At 40.4% G+C, this 17,235-nt stretch overlaps 1 protein-coding gene across 2 annotated transcripts in view; it reads left to right on the top strand.

Annotated features, from left to right (window-relative positions):
- The window catches only part of TSHZ3 (teashirt zinc finger homeobox 3), a 66,601-nt gene extending 49,718 nt beyond the window's left edge, over nucleotides 1-16,883 (top strand). For both annotated transcript variants that reach the window (XM_030955866.1, XM_030955865.1), the window contains exon 3: nucleotides 12,103-16,883. In XM_030955866.1, the coding sequence (XP_030811726.1) occupies nucleotides 12,103-15,302 (3,200 nt within the window). In that variant the 3' untranslated portion in view covers nucleotides 15,303-16,883. The remainder of the gene's footprint in view (nucleotides 1-12,102) is intronic.
- Nucleotides 16,884-17,235: the final 352 nt, after the last annotated feature.

The following is a 17,235-nucleotide window of genomic DNA, read 5'->3' as shown; positions in this document are numbered from 1 at the left end:
TAAAAGGCTAAAAGAATGACCAGACAAAGACAGATCATCAGTTTGCCTTTAGTCTGAGACTCCTGCAAAGCTGTTACTTGCAAATACCTGCACTGAATACAGGAACACAGGGATTGCCATCTTACATGTATATTTAGTCTTTGGTTATATTATTTCAAATGTTACATAGCTGTGATAGCATGAAATAGAAACCCCTACCTGATACAGAGAGAGATATTACATCATTGCTGTTACAATGCTCTGCTGCAAAAGGACTTTTAAAGGATTTCTGATGATAATGAAAATATTCTGATACAGCATTAAGGATTTCACTACTGAAATGTGTTTAATGTAAATATGCTGTCAGATACCCTTCAAGTAATTGACAAGAGCAGATGATTAGCAGTGTTCTCAATAGTGTTTTTGCATAATCTTACATTTTGACAGAACTCTTCAGCTGCTTTTTATTGTCAGTGCTCTGCAATCAGTAATACTTTTTCCTTGACATTTACTTTGTCATTATAAATCTTGTAAGTGGTCATTTAACTTGTTCAGTATGCATGTAAGAATATCATTACTAACACGTTTGAAAAACGTCTTCCTGTTGAGGAACTATTGTGAAAGTAAACTTAAAAAACCCTAAATGAAGTAGGTTGATGAGTGAAATAAATACCTGTCTGTGAACATTTTCATGCACATTTCAAGGATGATTTTAAAATCTCTCTTACTGAGCATTCACTCTTAAGTCATCAAATTCAACATGCTTGTTGGATTTTTTTTTAATCTGTTACTTTTTAATCTTAATACTATTGTTCAGTTATGATCATTTACATCTGACTGACCAAAATTAAACTCTTATGATCCATAAGCATTCATAATTACATACTGCATGTAACATTAATAGTCAATATAATAAACCTTCATCTTTATTGAAGCATCTCTTGTTTCTACAGCAGTTCTTTAATCTATCTCAATAGATTTCTAGTGTACAGCTCATATAGATTTGGTCAGTGACAAGGGTTAGAGTAGTCTTGTAGAACATTTACTTGTAGCTGTGAAAAGCCCACATTCATCAGAGGATTAGGTCGATCAGATTGTACCAGGATCAATGGAAGGACTGTGTGATCCCTCTTAGGCTGTAATGTGTTCACCTTCTTTGGAGAGAATTCACATACACACACATTTCTCTGTCTTAGAGCCATTTATCTCAGAATGTCAAATTGCAATAATTAACCATTATTGATCTTAAATTCAATTAACTTCATTAACACAGGTCATGATGAGGGTGCTGGTAAGGGAAAGGCTCTTGACAAGTGTCTTTTCTTATATGACATTGAATGTTCACAATCATGGCTATAAACTATTCATACTGTGCCACAGGAACATCTTTTAAAAATGACAGGAGTTTGGTTGGTGGCTCTGAAGCAACATTTTAATCCCCTCCCCCTCGTCTCCTGGTTCTCAGGGTTTTCCAGCAAATTTTCTCTTCAGGAATCAGTGAACCATTTGTTTCTAGCACATTATCTTAGTGTGGCATTATAGCAAACCCCACCTATTCAAACACCCTTCTGTTCAATAGGTGCTGGTAGATAGAGACTCATTTACAGCAGTGTACATTAGTATAGTTAGCAAATGAGTGAAATGAATATTCAGTGCTTCTTTTTGCTCCACATAAAAAAATAAAAAAAAAGCTGGGGCCATCTTGTAGAGGTAATCCTGAGAATCTCTGCTTGTTTCAAGTCCTAAGATTCATATTGCAGTCAATAGTTGTTTTTCTTAAATGAGGGCTGAATAGCAACTCTGAAAGGACACAAAGCTTTGTTGGCCCACACTGAGCTCCTTTCTTAAGAGAGGAACTCCATTATAAGCACAAGTTCACAATAGCTGAAATTGTGATTGAAATCATTTGGATTTCTACTATACCATTCATACAGATGTATAGAGTTTATTGTGAGGAGGCACTGCAGCCAAAATAGCTATTGAAGCTACTGTAGAAAGGGCTTCAATGGGAGATGCAAGTTTGCAACAAAATGAAGGATCAGGCTGAAGGTCTTTTGGTACATTCTGAATGTCTTAAGTAGGCATGATTATTTACAAATAAATCACCAAGTAGAATGACTCACTGTAATGCACTGAAGCGTTTTAGGTGAAAACTTGATTTTTAAAAAATTTGCAGCGAAGGTGGCAGCTCCAGAGATGTGTGTGTATGATTAGTACAGCTAAGCACAAATACAGCACCAGATTCTAGTTACTGTAAAGCTTGTAAGATGTGGACAAATTAGGAACAACCAAATATGTGGGGAGATGACAGAAAGCAAGATGCAAGATTTTTTCTTGGTGTAAAAAACAAACTCTAAACCATATCAGAAGGCTGAGAAATGTGCATAAAGAGAAATGACAACATCAGTTTTGTTCAGAAACAGATTTCTGTGACAATTAAATGGTCATTTTGTCACTGCATTTGCTATTTCCACTCCACTATACAAAGCATTTACTGAGAAGAGGCAGGGCAGAAGCAGAATGGTTTGATTACCGCATTTGAAGAAACTGAAGTTCCCTTACAACATCTGTTTGCTCAGTGAAGGATTATAATAATTACGAGCTATTAGAGCCATATTGAGAACTTCTATGCTCATGGCTGCTTATCCAGAGTTGGCTGTGAATCTTGTATTAGTTTGTGGAATGCCCTGTGTGCTTTTCAGTGATTAAAAGATGCCACCCAAATGTCTGGTATCAAGCAGAGATTGTGTCACTCTGTATTTTGGTACCAATTCATACACAGAATTTGGCTTCATCTTGCCAGGATGTTGACAGTGACTTTTAACTAAAAAAGAAAACAACCCCCAAAACAATTTTTTTTTCTTTGAATGTTCTGGTAAATATTTTTTGTCCCTTTGAGGAAATAGTAATTCTGTGCTTAGAAAAATTCTACAGAATCCAAAGAACAATTAGGGTCAAGTGTAACACGAAGCTTTTTCTCTGCTGCTGAGTTCCTATTTCACTGACTCCCACTGTCATGTGTGCTTGCATGGAGTGGGGTTCTCTAGCAAGTCTGTAGTACTTCACACCAAGCAACTGCCTTGGAAACCAGGGAAAAGCCACTTTTTCTAACTTAAGAGTGGATTACATTTATTCATGTTGAATTATTTATACAGCAAATATAGGTGGGGGTTTTTCCTGTTAGTAATGTGCTTGGTCATTGAATTGATGATGTTTATGTGGAATTTTTGAAACTCTGGGGCTGCTTGTGAGCTGATACTTCACCATCCTGTGCCTGGTTCCCTGATCCCTGGTGGTGTTTCCCCTTTGTGGCTGGGTAGCTGACCCTTGACTGCCCCATGGACAGTGAGGAACTTTGTGCTCCTTGGAATGGTGTTCATTTGTGATTTGGGGCAGTTGGAGGAAGAGCAGCCTTTCCCAGGGAAGGGGGAGGGGTGGGGAGGGGAGGAAGAGGAGGGTACTACAGGGATGTTGATGAAATGGGATCACAAGACCCTGGACTGAATCAAACTGAGGAGCAGTTGAGAATTCCCACTGGGTGCCCCCAGTCTCTGCTGCTCATTTGCCTGCTTGGTCTGGTTCTAGTGGTGCTTGTGAAAGGCTGGTTTTATGGTGGCAGGGAGGCCAAGAAGGTTTTTCTTTTCTCCTTTTTTCAGCAGGATCAGCCAGAAATTCCAGGCATATGCCCATAGGAGTTGTTCAAATATCTACTCCCCCAGAGTGCAAAGGGGAAAGGAGATGGATTCCACAAAATACCATAGCAAGGAAGGTCCTTCTGTCACTGTGACAGTCCATAACCTTTCTCAGCCTTTGCACTGGATTGCTGTCAGCCCTGCCTTGCTTCTGGTAACAGCTGTGGGCACACACAGTGGAGCATCAGTGGTCCCCCAGCTGTGGTGCTTTAGGCAGCCAGTTGTACTGTGTGTGTGAGACAGCAAATTTAGGTCAAACCCCTTAAAAATCTGTTCTTCTTGCACAGAAAGGCTCCAAACTCTTTTTGTTGTGAAGTTTCTCAAAAGCTTGTGATTCACTCCTGGCTGTACAAGAATGATACCTGAAGAAGTCTCTAAAATTCAATATGATTTTTTTCGTTAAGAGAAACTTGGACCTTGGTTCTCAACCAAGGCTTTTTAATGTTTGGATCCCTTCTTGTCAAAAAGCTCTTGTAGAAGGTGGCAGGTGAACTCTTCAAGTGAGACAGATTTCAGACTAATCCTTGTGCAACCCTGCCCATAGAAGAGCACACTGCAGTGTGTTGGGATCAGGTGCTCCTCTCCACATCAGAAAACAGTGGTGCTGTGTCTCAAGGGTGAGTAATTTGAGCAGGTTTTAGAAAAACCCTGCTGAGCAGGTTGAATTCAGGGAGTTTAGGCCCCAGGGAGGAATCAAGGCAGGGTGCAGTTTTGCAGGAGGAAGGCATGATCCATCGTGTTCCATCTCCAGCACAGAGTGGGTGTCACAGTGTACCCGAGTCCTGCTGTGTGCTGGGAGCAGAGAGCTCTTCACAGGAGAGTTCTGACAATACTTCAGAAACCTTCCCTGTTTTCCCCACTGTGAAAGGAAGTTTGCTGGCAGCCTGCAGGTTCAGCATCCACTGGATCCCCGCAGCTTGGCTGTAACCACAGGCTCTGGGCTGTTCTGAGGATGTGCACCTGTGGGCATTTCACTGGGTGAAATAATTGTTTCAGCTGAAAACTGGCAATTATTTTCAATTATACACATATATTGCATTCACATAAACACACTGTGAGGAAACATAGGAACAGAACAAACTTAAGTCATCTTCCATGTTTTGTGTAAATAGCTGAATTATATATATTAACCTACAGGAGTAAGAGGCTCCTTCACTTGTCTTCTTGTGTAGCACCAGACAATTAACTTTTAACTTCTTTCCAGGTTTTCAGCTGTAAATTGTGGATAAGAATGTGTCTTCCACAGGGCTGATGTGAAAAATAAAGCACTCATTGAAGCTTTTAGCTTTTTTTATAATTGGGCATATAATTGAACACCTCAGTTAAATGATGCTGTCCAATAGTTCCAAGTTGTTTCTAAGCCATCATTTCATAGTAGAGTATGCTGTTTTTCAGGTCTATATTTAGTGAAGGAGATAATACATAAATGTGAGGTTTTCACTTTGTCATTTAAGAAACATCTAAATAGTGTTCGGTTTCAGAAAAAATAATGCCTCCCTTACCAGAATTCATAGCAGTTTTTGAATGTTTTCTCTCTTCATTTGTGAGTGGTCTGTATGGCACTTTTCTTGTGGCTCTGTAAAGTCTAAAGTGAATGGGAGACCTGAGTCCTGTGCTTCCTTTAAACTGCGCAGAACCCAGGGGAGTTTGGAATGCAGTGACATGAGGAAAAGGTGCCTGATGTGAAATTGCTTTGTTCTGTGCTTAGGTGGCCCACCCTGTAATGACATATAAACTAATTCCTTGTTATCATCTCTTCACTGTGTGTCCTTGTCCATGTAATTCTCATCTCTTAGCACTTACAGTTGATTTGGCCTCTCTGAAGTCTTTCCAAATGTAATACCAGTCCAGGATGCTGAATCAGAGCAGCTGGCTAGCTTCCTCTGGCTCATTTCTGAGCTCTCTGTGGCAGACAGCTGCAGTATTTCCATGAAGGAACAAACAAAATACACTTCAAAGTTTTTAGTGCCTAATGACAGCCACCCATCCGATTGACATCCTATGTCACATCCATCCATACCACTTCCCAGGGACTTAATCCTACGCTCTCTATGGCATGAAAAGGCTGCAGATTTATCAACACACAAAAAATCCAGCTAAACAAGCATTAATCATGCACATCACATCAAATTAACATGTTCAAAATTAATATTCTTGACCTTGCCAGTGGGCAGAATAATCCGTCTTGCAGTGGGCTCGCGCTCCGGTGCGAGGTACCGGGGACTTGAGCCGACGTGAGAGAGAAGTGCTGACCTCTTCACTTGGAAATAACATTTCTCTCCCATAATAGACAGTCTTGCCTCTATGAAACAGAACCTTTGACCTTTCTAACAGGAATAATGTCCCTGTCAAGGTGCTGGGTAATCAGTATTGCCATGCCCGTTTAGAGCCTGTTGTCATTTGCCACTCTTGTAAACAGGGCAGTCACTCCTGCCTCCCATCCTGACTGCCTAATGAGGAGTATGTGAACATCTCTGCCAAGGAGAGAAGTCTTGAATACAATTTCAGTTACATGGGAATTAACAGTTAGTCTCAGTGTAGAAATAGCTCATGTTGTGGGTGAAATGTTTGCCTTTCTTGCTGTGAGTGGAAGGCCTGTGGAGTGGGAGTTTTCTAACAGACTAATATAACTCTTTTATATGCCTTCATTTGCATTAGGTCTTTGATTGACTCCATCCACAGAGCTGGTTTTCTCTTGCCTCTGCTCATTAATGTTGTGAATAAGGTTCATTGGCACAGTCAGATCATCTCCATGCTGCTGTTCCTCTGTTGGCTTTCTCTGTACTGGTGTTGGGACTCAGCTGCCTCTTAACTCCAAATGGTCCCACCAAAACTGGGAGCTCTGAGGTTTTTTCAAAGATTACTTCAATATTTAAAAAATATTCTGTTCATTTCTCGGGTGGCTGGTGTCTGATATAAAACAGAATGGGACAAGTATTCAGGAAAAGGCTGTGCACTGCCAGGGGCAGGGGCAGGAGCCACCTCTTGTGCAGTGCCATGGAATGGGGAGTGAGGGTCAGGGTGCACAGGGGCTTCCTCTGGCAGAATCCTACTCACTGCTCCACTTTATAACCTAATATGATCCTTTTCCCCTGTTTCTTTTTTACTGGGAATATTGATCCTGTAAGCATTAGGAGCATTTCTGCTCCTGATCCCATTCTGCTGTTATTTTTTTTCCAAGTGTGAAATGTACACGGGCTCCGGTTCTTCAAGGATTGAGACGTTCCTTTTCCCAATGAATTCAAAATTAAATGCTTTGGAGGATGACTCTTAGTATTAATTGATGATTTTGAATGATGCATAACAAAGATGATCTATTTTTTTTTAATAGAAAGCCATTTGGTTAAAGCAAAAATACTTCCAAGAAACTGAGTGGTTTTGATAAACTTTTGTAGCTGAGTGTTTTTCATGTGAGAAGAATATTGGAATGTTTTGTTCCTTTTCAAGCAAACAGCATATATACTAGCTTAAATATACCCCCAGTGAGCTAATTAAAACAAAAGAAAAAATTTTGGCAAGAAAAAGCATAAATTAAAACAAGAAATTTCAAAAGTATTGAAATGAAATATTTGGATGAAATGTTTGGATACATCCAAGCCAAAATATATGGTTTCAGCTGTATTTTTCAGGAAATGAGGGGAAAAAAATGTGCATATAATTGGGTTTTGGAGAACAGTAAAATACACCTTTAGTGCTGTGGTCTTGTATTTCCAAACAATCTCATGGAGGTGTGTGTCCAGCCACTCACGGGGGGGGGGTTGCCATGGAGGGGATGACCAGCCTGGAGAAAAGGAGACTCAGGGGTGACCTTATCACTCTCTACAGCTCCCTGAAAGGTGCTTCTAGTCAGGTGGGGCTGGGCTCTTTCTGCAGGAACTGACAGAACCACAGGACACAGCCTCAAGCTGCACCAAGGGAAATACAGGTTGGATGTTGGGAAAAAGTTTTTTACAGAAAGGTGATAAAGTTCTGGAATGGCTGCCCAGGGAGGTGGTGGAGTCCCCATCCCTGGGTGTGTTTAACAAAGCCTGGATGTGGCACTGGGGGCCAGGGTTGAGTTGAGCTGTTGGGGCTGGGTTGGACTCCTAAGGTCTCTTCCCACACAGTGATTCTGTGAATTCTGTGGCAAGTCCACAGTGTTTTTGCTGGTCCTGCTGAAGAGCAGCTCTGGCAGATGTGGTGGAGGTGCAGCTGTGGTGCTGGTGAGCCCAGGAGATCAGCAGGCACACCTTGGTGAGCCCAGGAGATCAGCAGGGACACCTTGGTGATCCCAGGAGATCAGCAGGCACACCTTGGTGATCCCAGGAGATCAGCAGGCACACCTTGGTGATCCCAGGAGATCAGCAGGCACACTTTGGTGAGCCAGGAGATCAGCAGGCACAGCTGCTTTGGCTCCATGGGGGCTTCCTGAGCCTCTGGAGACACTCTGGAGAGGCTGCTGGTGCCTCTCTGCTCTCGTGCAGCAGATCCCTGGTGCCTGTGCAGAGCCAGGTATATGAGTTTATTACTGTCTATGCAATATGTAGATCATTTTGGACAGTGATGGATCACAATTTATTTCCACTGGCAAAGAAATGATCCATAGCTCAGTTATGAAGGTAATTCCCTCTTGTGTGGAAATGAATTGCATTATACCACAGCTTACTGTTATATATTGGTATCAAATGTGTTAATTTCATTGTTACCTAGCACTTCAGTTAATAATTACAACAAATACTAATGAGGGAACTGTCTCTTCTCAACCTCTCTATGGCTGTACCTGCAAGGTGTTTCTGAAGCCCTTTGATATCCTCTTCTCTAGAAACTTGAGTGCCATGCCAGGCAACAGCTTTCCACTTTTTGTCAGATACTGTGTCACAGTGACCCCACTGCTCAATTTGCAGGCAATTTCCTGTGGGTTATGGTGCCCTGTGAGATGTAAACTAAACCCTGCTTTGAGAACTGGGATTTTTTTTGGTCCTTTTTCTCTGGAAAAACAAAACCCAGAACTGCCTAATTTCTTTCATTTCCACTTTTATTAACTTCTGCCACTAGAATTGCCTTTAAAGTTGTTTCTTTTCCCCTCAGACTTTGCTGTTGAGGCATTGAAGAACAGTTTTACAGATGCCCTGCTGTTCAAGCATTTATTCTACACTTGAAAAATATCAAACTACGAGTCTTTTTTGTCTTTTTTTTTTTTTTTTTTTTTTAACATAATAGAGTAATGGCTAAGTAAGGATGAGCTGGTGACAGTGCTTCTTATAAACAGTCTGTCCTCCAGGCAGTGAATCACAGTGGAAAACCCTTTTACCATCTCCTCCTGATTTTATTCTCTCCTTTCACAGTCTCTTTGCTTTTCCTGTAGGTATTTCACCAAATAAGAAATTTCTTTGCTGTGGGCCTCCTTGTCCTTATTTCTGGTGCTATACCTTCATCTGTGCTCATACTGACCATTTCTTGTCCCTGGGCAAGGTGTGGTGAGGCAGGGACCCTTCACTGGACCAGGTTCCATCCCTCCTCTCCTCTGTGCAGGGGAAGGAGCAGAAGGAGCCCTTGGAGCTGTCACTTTTCCGAAGTTGCAGATTGCTGGGTTAAATTCCACACTGTCGTTTGTGCCTCATTTCCTGCATTTCTGGATCAAAGACTGATGTCACAAGTTGGCTTCACAACTTGAGCTCAGGAAGGGGAACAGCTATAGAGGAGGCAGCTCCTGGTTAACACGCAAATATGCTTGATAGTTGGTGAAAAGGGCAAAGAAAGCATGAAAGGTAAATAGATTTACATTTAAATGAGCTGCATGCTGGAGGTTTTCCCTAATGTAAAAGTCACTCTCTAAAAAAGCTGTGAATGTGACAAGTCTTTCAGTTCAAACAAAATTCATAAGAGTTCAGCAGTAAGAGAAATAAAAATGTAGAGAATAACACACTAATTAGGGAGTTGGTTCTGTGCCCTTTGGTTGTGTTGGTGAGCAGTGGGTCCAAGGAGGGCGCTCCGTGGTGTGCAGGGACGGAGTTTGGAGTGTGATGTGGTGCTGGGAATGGGTGGCACACACTCAGACAGGTGCTCAGCAGCCAGAGAAACCACACACAGGTACATTCAGAGAGCCTTGGTGGGGCACTCCAGCCTGCAGGGGACACTCTTTGAGGCAGATGGGGTGGTGAGGACTTTGGGTGTTCTTTACTTTGGAAAAAGGAAATTATTACACAGTTTTGAATCAGAGGCAAAGAAACGGGAGTTGTAAAAGAAAATCTATTTCCACAAGGGTGGAATAGGAAAGGGGTATTACATTTGCTTCCAAATCAGAGGTTTCATGCCATGATTCCTTCCATCCTTCCTTATTATAGTGGGAGTTGGTGTGGTTGAGAGGGAGGCAGTTAACAATCAGTTGTCTGCACATTATCAGTAGTTTTCCAAAATCTTTCAGCTTCAGAGAGTAATTTGAACTGCTTTGGTCTCCTGTGCTAAAGTTCTGAAAATCCACCTTTTTCAATTCTGTGTATTGGTTTTGTTCAAGTATTTGCAGGACAGAGCTGAACCTTATTTCAAGTTGCTGCTGTGCCTTTGATATACATAAAATAATAATACTTTTTTTTCAAAATATTTTGGAAAAGCAGAAAATAGAGCAAAACGGCACAGCTCGATATCATTAGAGTGGTATACTTGCTTCTGAAGTCTGATTTTTGTACCAGCACCTTTGAAGCATCTTATGATAAATATTTTTAACATAATTCCTTCGAACTCTGTGCTCCCAAATTTTAAAAACAGAACTCTTCCTGCTTGAATTTTCTGCATTGAAATTATCTGAACTGAAATAATCGATTATTATGTGTTGCTCTTATGTGATATGTTTGTGCTTTCAAAGGTTTAACTTGTGTTCTGAGGATCACATTATAACTTTACATGCTTGGAGGAAGATTTGCTACCATTCATCCATGTGAAAAAACAGTAGTGAATATTTTGTATTGCCTAACTGAACGAAGAAATACTCCATGTGAAACTAAAAGCCTGATTTCATTGTCACTTTAACAGTTGTTTTGTCTCTTGTGGTTTTCTGATAACATTTAAACATATTTTCCCTGAAAGAAGTTTGCAAGGTTTAATACTGTGTGTGTGATACCTACTTTAGTGTTCTACATTTTTCAGTCTGTTGGTTAAAGTAGGGCTTTTTGGGGTGTAAACTTCTATCTTCTCTGCACTACTGCCTGAAGAAACAAGCTATAGGTTGTTCAAGATACAAATACCCCATATTTTCCAGATTTGTTGCAGATAAGGTGAAATGTCAGGTGTCTTTAACCACAGAGTCTACTGAAAATTTGATTTTTTTCAGCTTACAATTATCTTTGTGAGAGATTTTAAATTCCACGGAAGAGAGTCACATTCTATTTTTGCTTTCCTACAAATTAATGCATTATATAGAAATAGATAATTTTGATTAGTTAATGATTCCTTTTTTTAACATTTCCATAATTTTCTTGCATAAAGGAAAAACTTAGGTAGACTTAGTATATGTAAAACAGAAGCACCATGGAAAAAAAATTGTTTACTGGCAGTTGCCAACTGTCCTATTCAAGAGGAGTATCTTAGATTTACATCACCAGTTGCATTACTTGAGGGGAAAAAAAAGACAGGATCCCTGTTGGGTGTCCGTGTAGCTTATGCTGAGTAAATATTGACAAAGTAGTCTAAAGAGCAAACACTTTGACATTTGTAAGGTCCACTGGAAGGTCTTGTATATATTTATACAGCAAGAATGAGTGCAGCATACCAATTCCATTGAACTAGCTCCTGACATAATTCTGCATGGGCTTTCTTGTTGAGGAAGTTGTGTTTAAATGGGAATGGGATATTTGTTACACCCATAAAGAATATCCTCAAGTTGCTTTGAATGAGTTGTTTCCAAAGGTTACATCACTTGCATTTAACCATCTCTTCTAAAATGTGACGTGACTAATAATGATAACTTTAAAAAATCTGATATTTAAAATTTATTTTAACTGGCAATTTTTTTACTTTGTAGAAATTCTTGATGTTTGTTGTGCTCTATATTTATTAAAGATCGAGTCTCAAAACTGTAATGAGCAAAAAATGCTTGCTTAATTTAAATTGTGAATCTGTCTGTTAAGAAATGCATTAGGGGTAGGAGAAGCATAAGACATATTAATTGACAGACAGGAACTGCTGTCTCTGAGGTTGATACAAGTAATTTATTACTTTAGAAATGAATGCCACCTCCAGAATGTGCTTCATTAATTTCAAATTTAGTTTTAATTTCAAGCTGTTGCCCCTTGAGAAGAATAAGGTGGCAAATTATGTTTGAAGAGCAGATTTTTTTTCTTGCTCTGAAGAAACACTAATTTTTAACTGTTTAATTTTACAAATAAGTACACTTCTTTGGCTAAAGCAAAAATATGATGAGCAGAAACTAACTTGTATTTTCTTCTCTTCATAATAGCCTATGTTTCAGACGAACTAAAAGCAGCAGCGCTGGTGGAAGAAGATGTGGAACCTGATGAAAATGCAGTTGATGGGGAGCCTTCAGCAAAATATGCATGTCCAGAAAAAGACTTCAGTAAGAACTGCCAAAGCTACCAAAACTCTCCAGCAGCTGAGTTCTCTAGCCATGAAATGGACAGTGAGTCCCACATCAGTGAGACGAGTGACCGCATGGCAGACTTTGAGAGCAGCTCCATTAAAAATGAGGAAGAGAGCAAGGAGGTTTCCATACCGCTGGAAGACTCCACGGTGTCTGATAGTTTGGAGCAAATGAAGGCCGTGTATAATAACTTCCTCTCCAATTCCTACTGGTCCAATCTCAATCTGAACCTTCACCAGCCAATTTCAGAAAAAAACAACGGTAGCAGCAGCAGTAGCAGCAGCAGCAGCAGCAGTTGTGGAAGTGGCAGCTTTGACTGGCACCAGACTGCGATGGCCAAAACACTGCAGCAAGTTTCTCAGAGCAGAATTCTGCCAGAACCGAGCCTTTTTAGCACAGTCCAGCTGTACAGACAGAGCAGTAAGCTCTATGGCTCCATATTCACTGGAGCCAGTAAATTCCGCTGTAAAGACTGCAGTGCTGCCTACGATACTTTGGTAGAATTAACAGTGCACATGAATGAAACGGGACATTATCGAGATGACAACCATGAAACAGATAACAATAACCCCAAAAGATGGTCCAAACCTCGCAAACGTTCCTTACTTGAAATGGAAGGGAAAGAAGATGCCCAGAAAGTGCTAAAGTGTATGTACTGTGGTCATTCATTTGAATCTCTTCAGGATTTGAGTGTCCATATGATCAAAACAAAACACTACCAAAAAGTGCCTCTGAAGGAACCTGTTACACCTGTAGCAGCAAAAATTATCCCAGCTACTAGAAAGAAAGCATCACTGGAGCTTGAACTTCCAAGTTCTCCAGACTCCACGGCTGGGACACCAAAAGCCACAATCTCAGATAGTAACGATGCACTCCAAAAGAACTCCAATCCCTACATTACGCCAAATAACCGCTACGGTCACCAGAACGGGGCCAGCTACGCCTGGCACTTTGAGGCGAGGAAATCTCAAATTCTGAAGTGCATGGAGTGTGGAAGTTCACATGACACCCTGCAGGAGCTCACGGCTCACATGATGGTGACGGGACATTTTATTAAAGTCACTAACTCTGCCATGAAAAAAGGGAAACCAATTATAGAAGCCCCAGCCACACCGACAATAACGTCCTTAGTAGATGAGAAGGTCCAGTCTGTGCCACTAGCTGCCACCACCTTTACATCTCCTTCCAACACACCTTCTAGTGTTTCCCCTAAATTAAATGTTGAGATTAAAAAAGAAGTAGATAAGGAAAGAGTCATTGCTGATGACAAAATGAAAGAAAAAGAGAAGTCAAGTGAAGATGAGGAGAAGTATGATATCTCCTCAAAATACCATTACTTGACTGAAAATGACCTAGAAGAGAGCCCTAAGGGGGGATTAGATATATTGAAGTCTTTAGAAAACACAGTTACATCAGCTATAAACAAAGCCCAGAATGGCACACCCAGCTGGGGTGGCTACCCCAGCATTCATGCTGCCTACCAGCTGCCCAATATGATGAAGCTGTCGTTGGGCTCATCTGGGAAGAGTACACCCTTAAAACCCATGTTTGGAAACAATGAACTAGTGTCACCAACTAAAAACCAGCCCTTAGTGTCTCCACCCAGCAGTCAGACCTCGCCTGTGCCAAAAACAAACTTTCATGCCATGGAAGAATTGGTGAAGAAGGTCACTGAGAAGGTGGCTAAAGTGGAGGAGAAGATGAAGGAGCCCGAAGGAAAGCTCTCTCCACTGAAGCGTGCAACACCTTCGCCGTGCAGCAGTGAAGTCAGTGAACCCCTTAAGATGGAGCCCCCCAGTGATGGTGGCTTTAAAAGCCAGCAGAACAGCCCAGTTCCTCAGAGAGATGGTTGTAAAGACAGCCCAACTGTAGAACCTGTGGAAAATGGGAAAGAGCCTGTGAAATCCATTGTAGGTTCTTTAAGTAGCAGCACAGCCATCATCACTGACCACCCTCCCGAACAGCCATTTGTAAATCCATTAAGTGCACTACAGTCTGTCATGAACATTCACCTTGGCAAGGCAGCAAAGCCATCTTTGCCCGCTCTGGATCCAATGAGCATGCTTTTTAAAATGAGCAACAGTTTGGCAGAAAAGGCTGCAGTGGCCACTCCACCTCTACAGTCCAAAAAATCAGACCACTTAGACCGTTATTTTTATCATGTCAACAATGACCAACCCATAGATTTGACGAAAGGCAAGAGTGACAAAAGCTGCTCTTTGGGTTCAGCGCTTTTGTCATCCACATCGACATCTTCTGCATCTTCTTCATCTACAGTGACAACAGCAAAGACATCTGCAGTCGTGTCATTCATGTCAAACTCGCCGCTACGCGAGAATGCCTTGTCAGATATATCTGATATGCTGAAGAACCTGACAGAAAGTCACACATCAAAATCTTCCACACCTTCCAGCATATCTGAGAAATCTGACATTGATGGTACCACAATAGAGGAACCAGAAGAGAGTACACCAGCTCAGAAAAGGAAGGGACGTCAGTCTAACTGGAACCCTCAGCACTTGCTCATATTGCAGGCCCAGTTTGCAGCCAGCTTACGGCAGACTTCGGAGGGGAAATACATCATGTCAGACTTGAGCCCTCAAGAAAGAATGCACATTTCCAGGTTTACGGGACTCTCAATGACCACAATTAGCCACTGGCTGGCCAATGTGAAATACCAGCTCCGAAGGACGGGGGGAACTAAGTTCCTTAAAAATTTGGACACTGGGCACCCAGTGTTCTTTTGTAATGACTGTGCTTCACAGATCAGAACTCCTTCAACTTATATCAGTCATCTTGAATCGCATCTGGGTTTCAGGTTAAGAGACTTGTCCAAACTGTCCAGTGAACAGATTAACAATCAGATAGCACAAGCAAAGTCACCGTCTGAAAAACTGGTGACATCCTCTCCAGAGGAAGATATCGGAACTTCTTATCAGTGCAAACTTTGTAACAGGACTTTTGCAAGCAAGCATGCTGTTAAACTTCATCTTAGTAAAACACATGGGAAGTCACCAGAGGATCATCTTCTGTATGTTTCGGAGTTAGAGAAGCAGTAGCATTTGCTTTTGATTAAAATAACTGTAATTTGCTTTGAGGAAAACTGTCAAAGACGCCTTAAAGCTACTGTTTAGTTCTTGGCACATGTTCTTATTTTAACTCCAGAGTCGCTCTGGGCTGAACTGTTTTGTATAACTGTACAGTGTTTAAATAGAGGTGCATAATCAGCTGTTGTTACTGGTAAAATATGAAGGTTAAAATGCAGTGGTAAGTGTTTGGAACTTTGTGTAAATTGGATTTAGTTGCTGTGCATCCCTCTGATGCATCAAGCTGCATGCATTAACAGACAGTTTAATTAAGCATTTATAACTAATTCTGGTGCACTTTTTCATGTGACCTAAGTGTGCTGGTATTTCTCACCCTATAATCTTTAGCCCTCTGAGTACTTTGAAGCACTTTTGCATTAATTTGGTAAAAATGTAAGGATATGCTTTTTTTTTAGACCCTTACTAGCTTAGTTCTGATTACTGATATGAACCTCCATTTATGCAGAGGTGTCTCACACCTTGAAATTTAAAAATATAATTTTCACATTGAAACATAGATGTATATATTGTATAGATTTCAAAATCTCTTATGGAAAATGTGATTGTGGTTAATGCCATTTTCTTTTTTTTCAGCATTTTTAGCAGCAGCGGGGTTTGTACCTGATAAGACCCAGGTATAAACTGTACCTATATATAGTGTATATTTCATTTTTTTTAGATCTAATGGTTTTTCCTTTAACAATCAAACATTGTAAATTATGTGATAAAAGATACCACAGATAACATTTATAAAGTATTCAGAAACATTATTCTTAAAGCAAAGTATGTTTTGCTTTGTTTTGCTATACAGTACATCTATATTAAGAGAGGTTCATGTTTAAATTATACATATTTATTAGTGTTGCAATCATTTGTTTGGTTTTTTTGCTTTTGTTTTTGTTCTTTTTTTTTTAATTGTCTGAAGAAACAGAAGCCACGGACTGCATTCCTGGCATACATTCTAACTGTTTTGCACAACATGACTTTTAAAGGTATTTATTAGTAAAAAAAAATAAAATAAAATAAAAAGAGAAAATTCAAAATAAACTCAGTGCTCAAAGGGTTAAATCTATTTGAAAAACTTGTACTGTATTTCCTAAACATTGATAAAGCCTTTAAAATGTTTGTACTGTAATACTTTGCTTAAAAAGTTATGAGGCATTCTGTGATATAACCTCTTTTACTTATTTATAAGCGCTCTTGGTTGTTATTTCCTATTGTAGAATGCCTTTTTATTTCAATTGGTAACTTTCTGTTTTGTTCTGCCTAATTATTCTCCCAAGATTCCATACTGCAGCTTTATCTTTAGGCATATGAAAGGTAACCCGTGGTTACCAGCACACTAAGTGATTCTGTTCGTCTCCATTTTTGGCAGTTAATTTGCAGAAGTAACTGACAGCTGACACCATATGAGAATCTATGTATAAAATATTGGCATGTAAACAGCACAGACACTGTAATGCACTCTGTGCCCTGTTTTGTTGTTGACAATGAAGCACCATTATATGACTCTTCATATAACCTTTTTTTCTACAGCAGCATTAAAATTGTCTTTTTGCTATAATTTTGTGTTGCGTTCACAATTATGTCTGAAATGTGCTACGACTAACGAGCACATTAAAATTAAATTGTATGCTATCTGTTTATGACTGAAGCTTGAGTAGGTTTCTTCATCTGCCAGGTGCTGGCAGTCAAAAGCTGCACATAAATCATTGGAGTTTTAGTGAACTTTAGCATTTAAAGAGCAGGGTAGCACTTATTCAAAGGCTGCATTAACAGAGGTTTTTTCCCCCCAGAAGAGATAAATGAGCGTTATAACTCCCTTTTAAGCACCAGGTAAGGCTGGCTGTGGAGAGGGGGGTTGGCAGCAGTGCATGGCAAAGCAAATGGGTATTTTGCTGTGAGC

The sequence above is a fragment of the Camarhynchus parvulus genome, chromosome 11 (genome assembly GCF_901933205.1).
Source record: "Camarhynchus parvulus chromosome 11, STF_HiC, whole genome shotgun sequence".
Classification (NCBI taxonomy): Eukaryota; Metazoa; Chordata; class Aves; order Passeriformes; family Thraupidae; genus Camarhynchus; species Camarhynchus parvulus.
The sequence above is the reverse complement of the archived record's forward strand: the minus strand, read 5'-3'. Positions and strand labels throughout refer to the sequence as shown.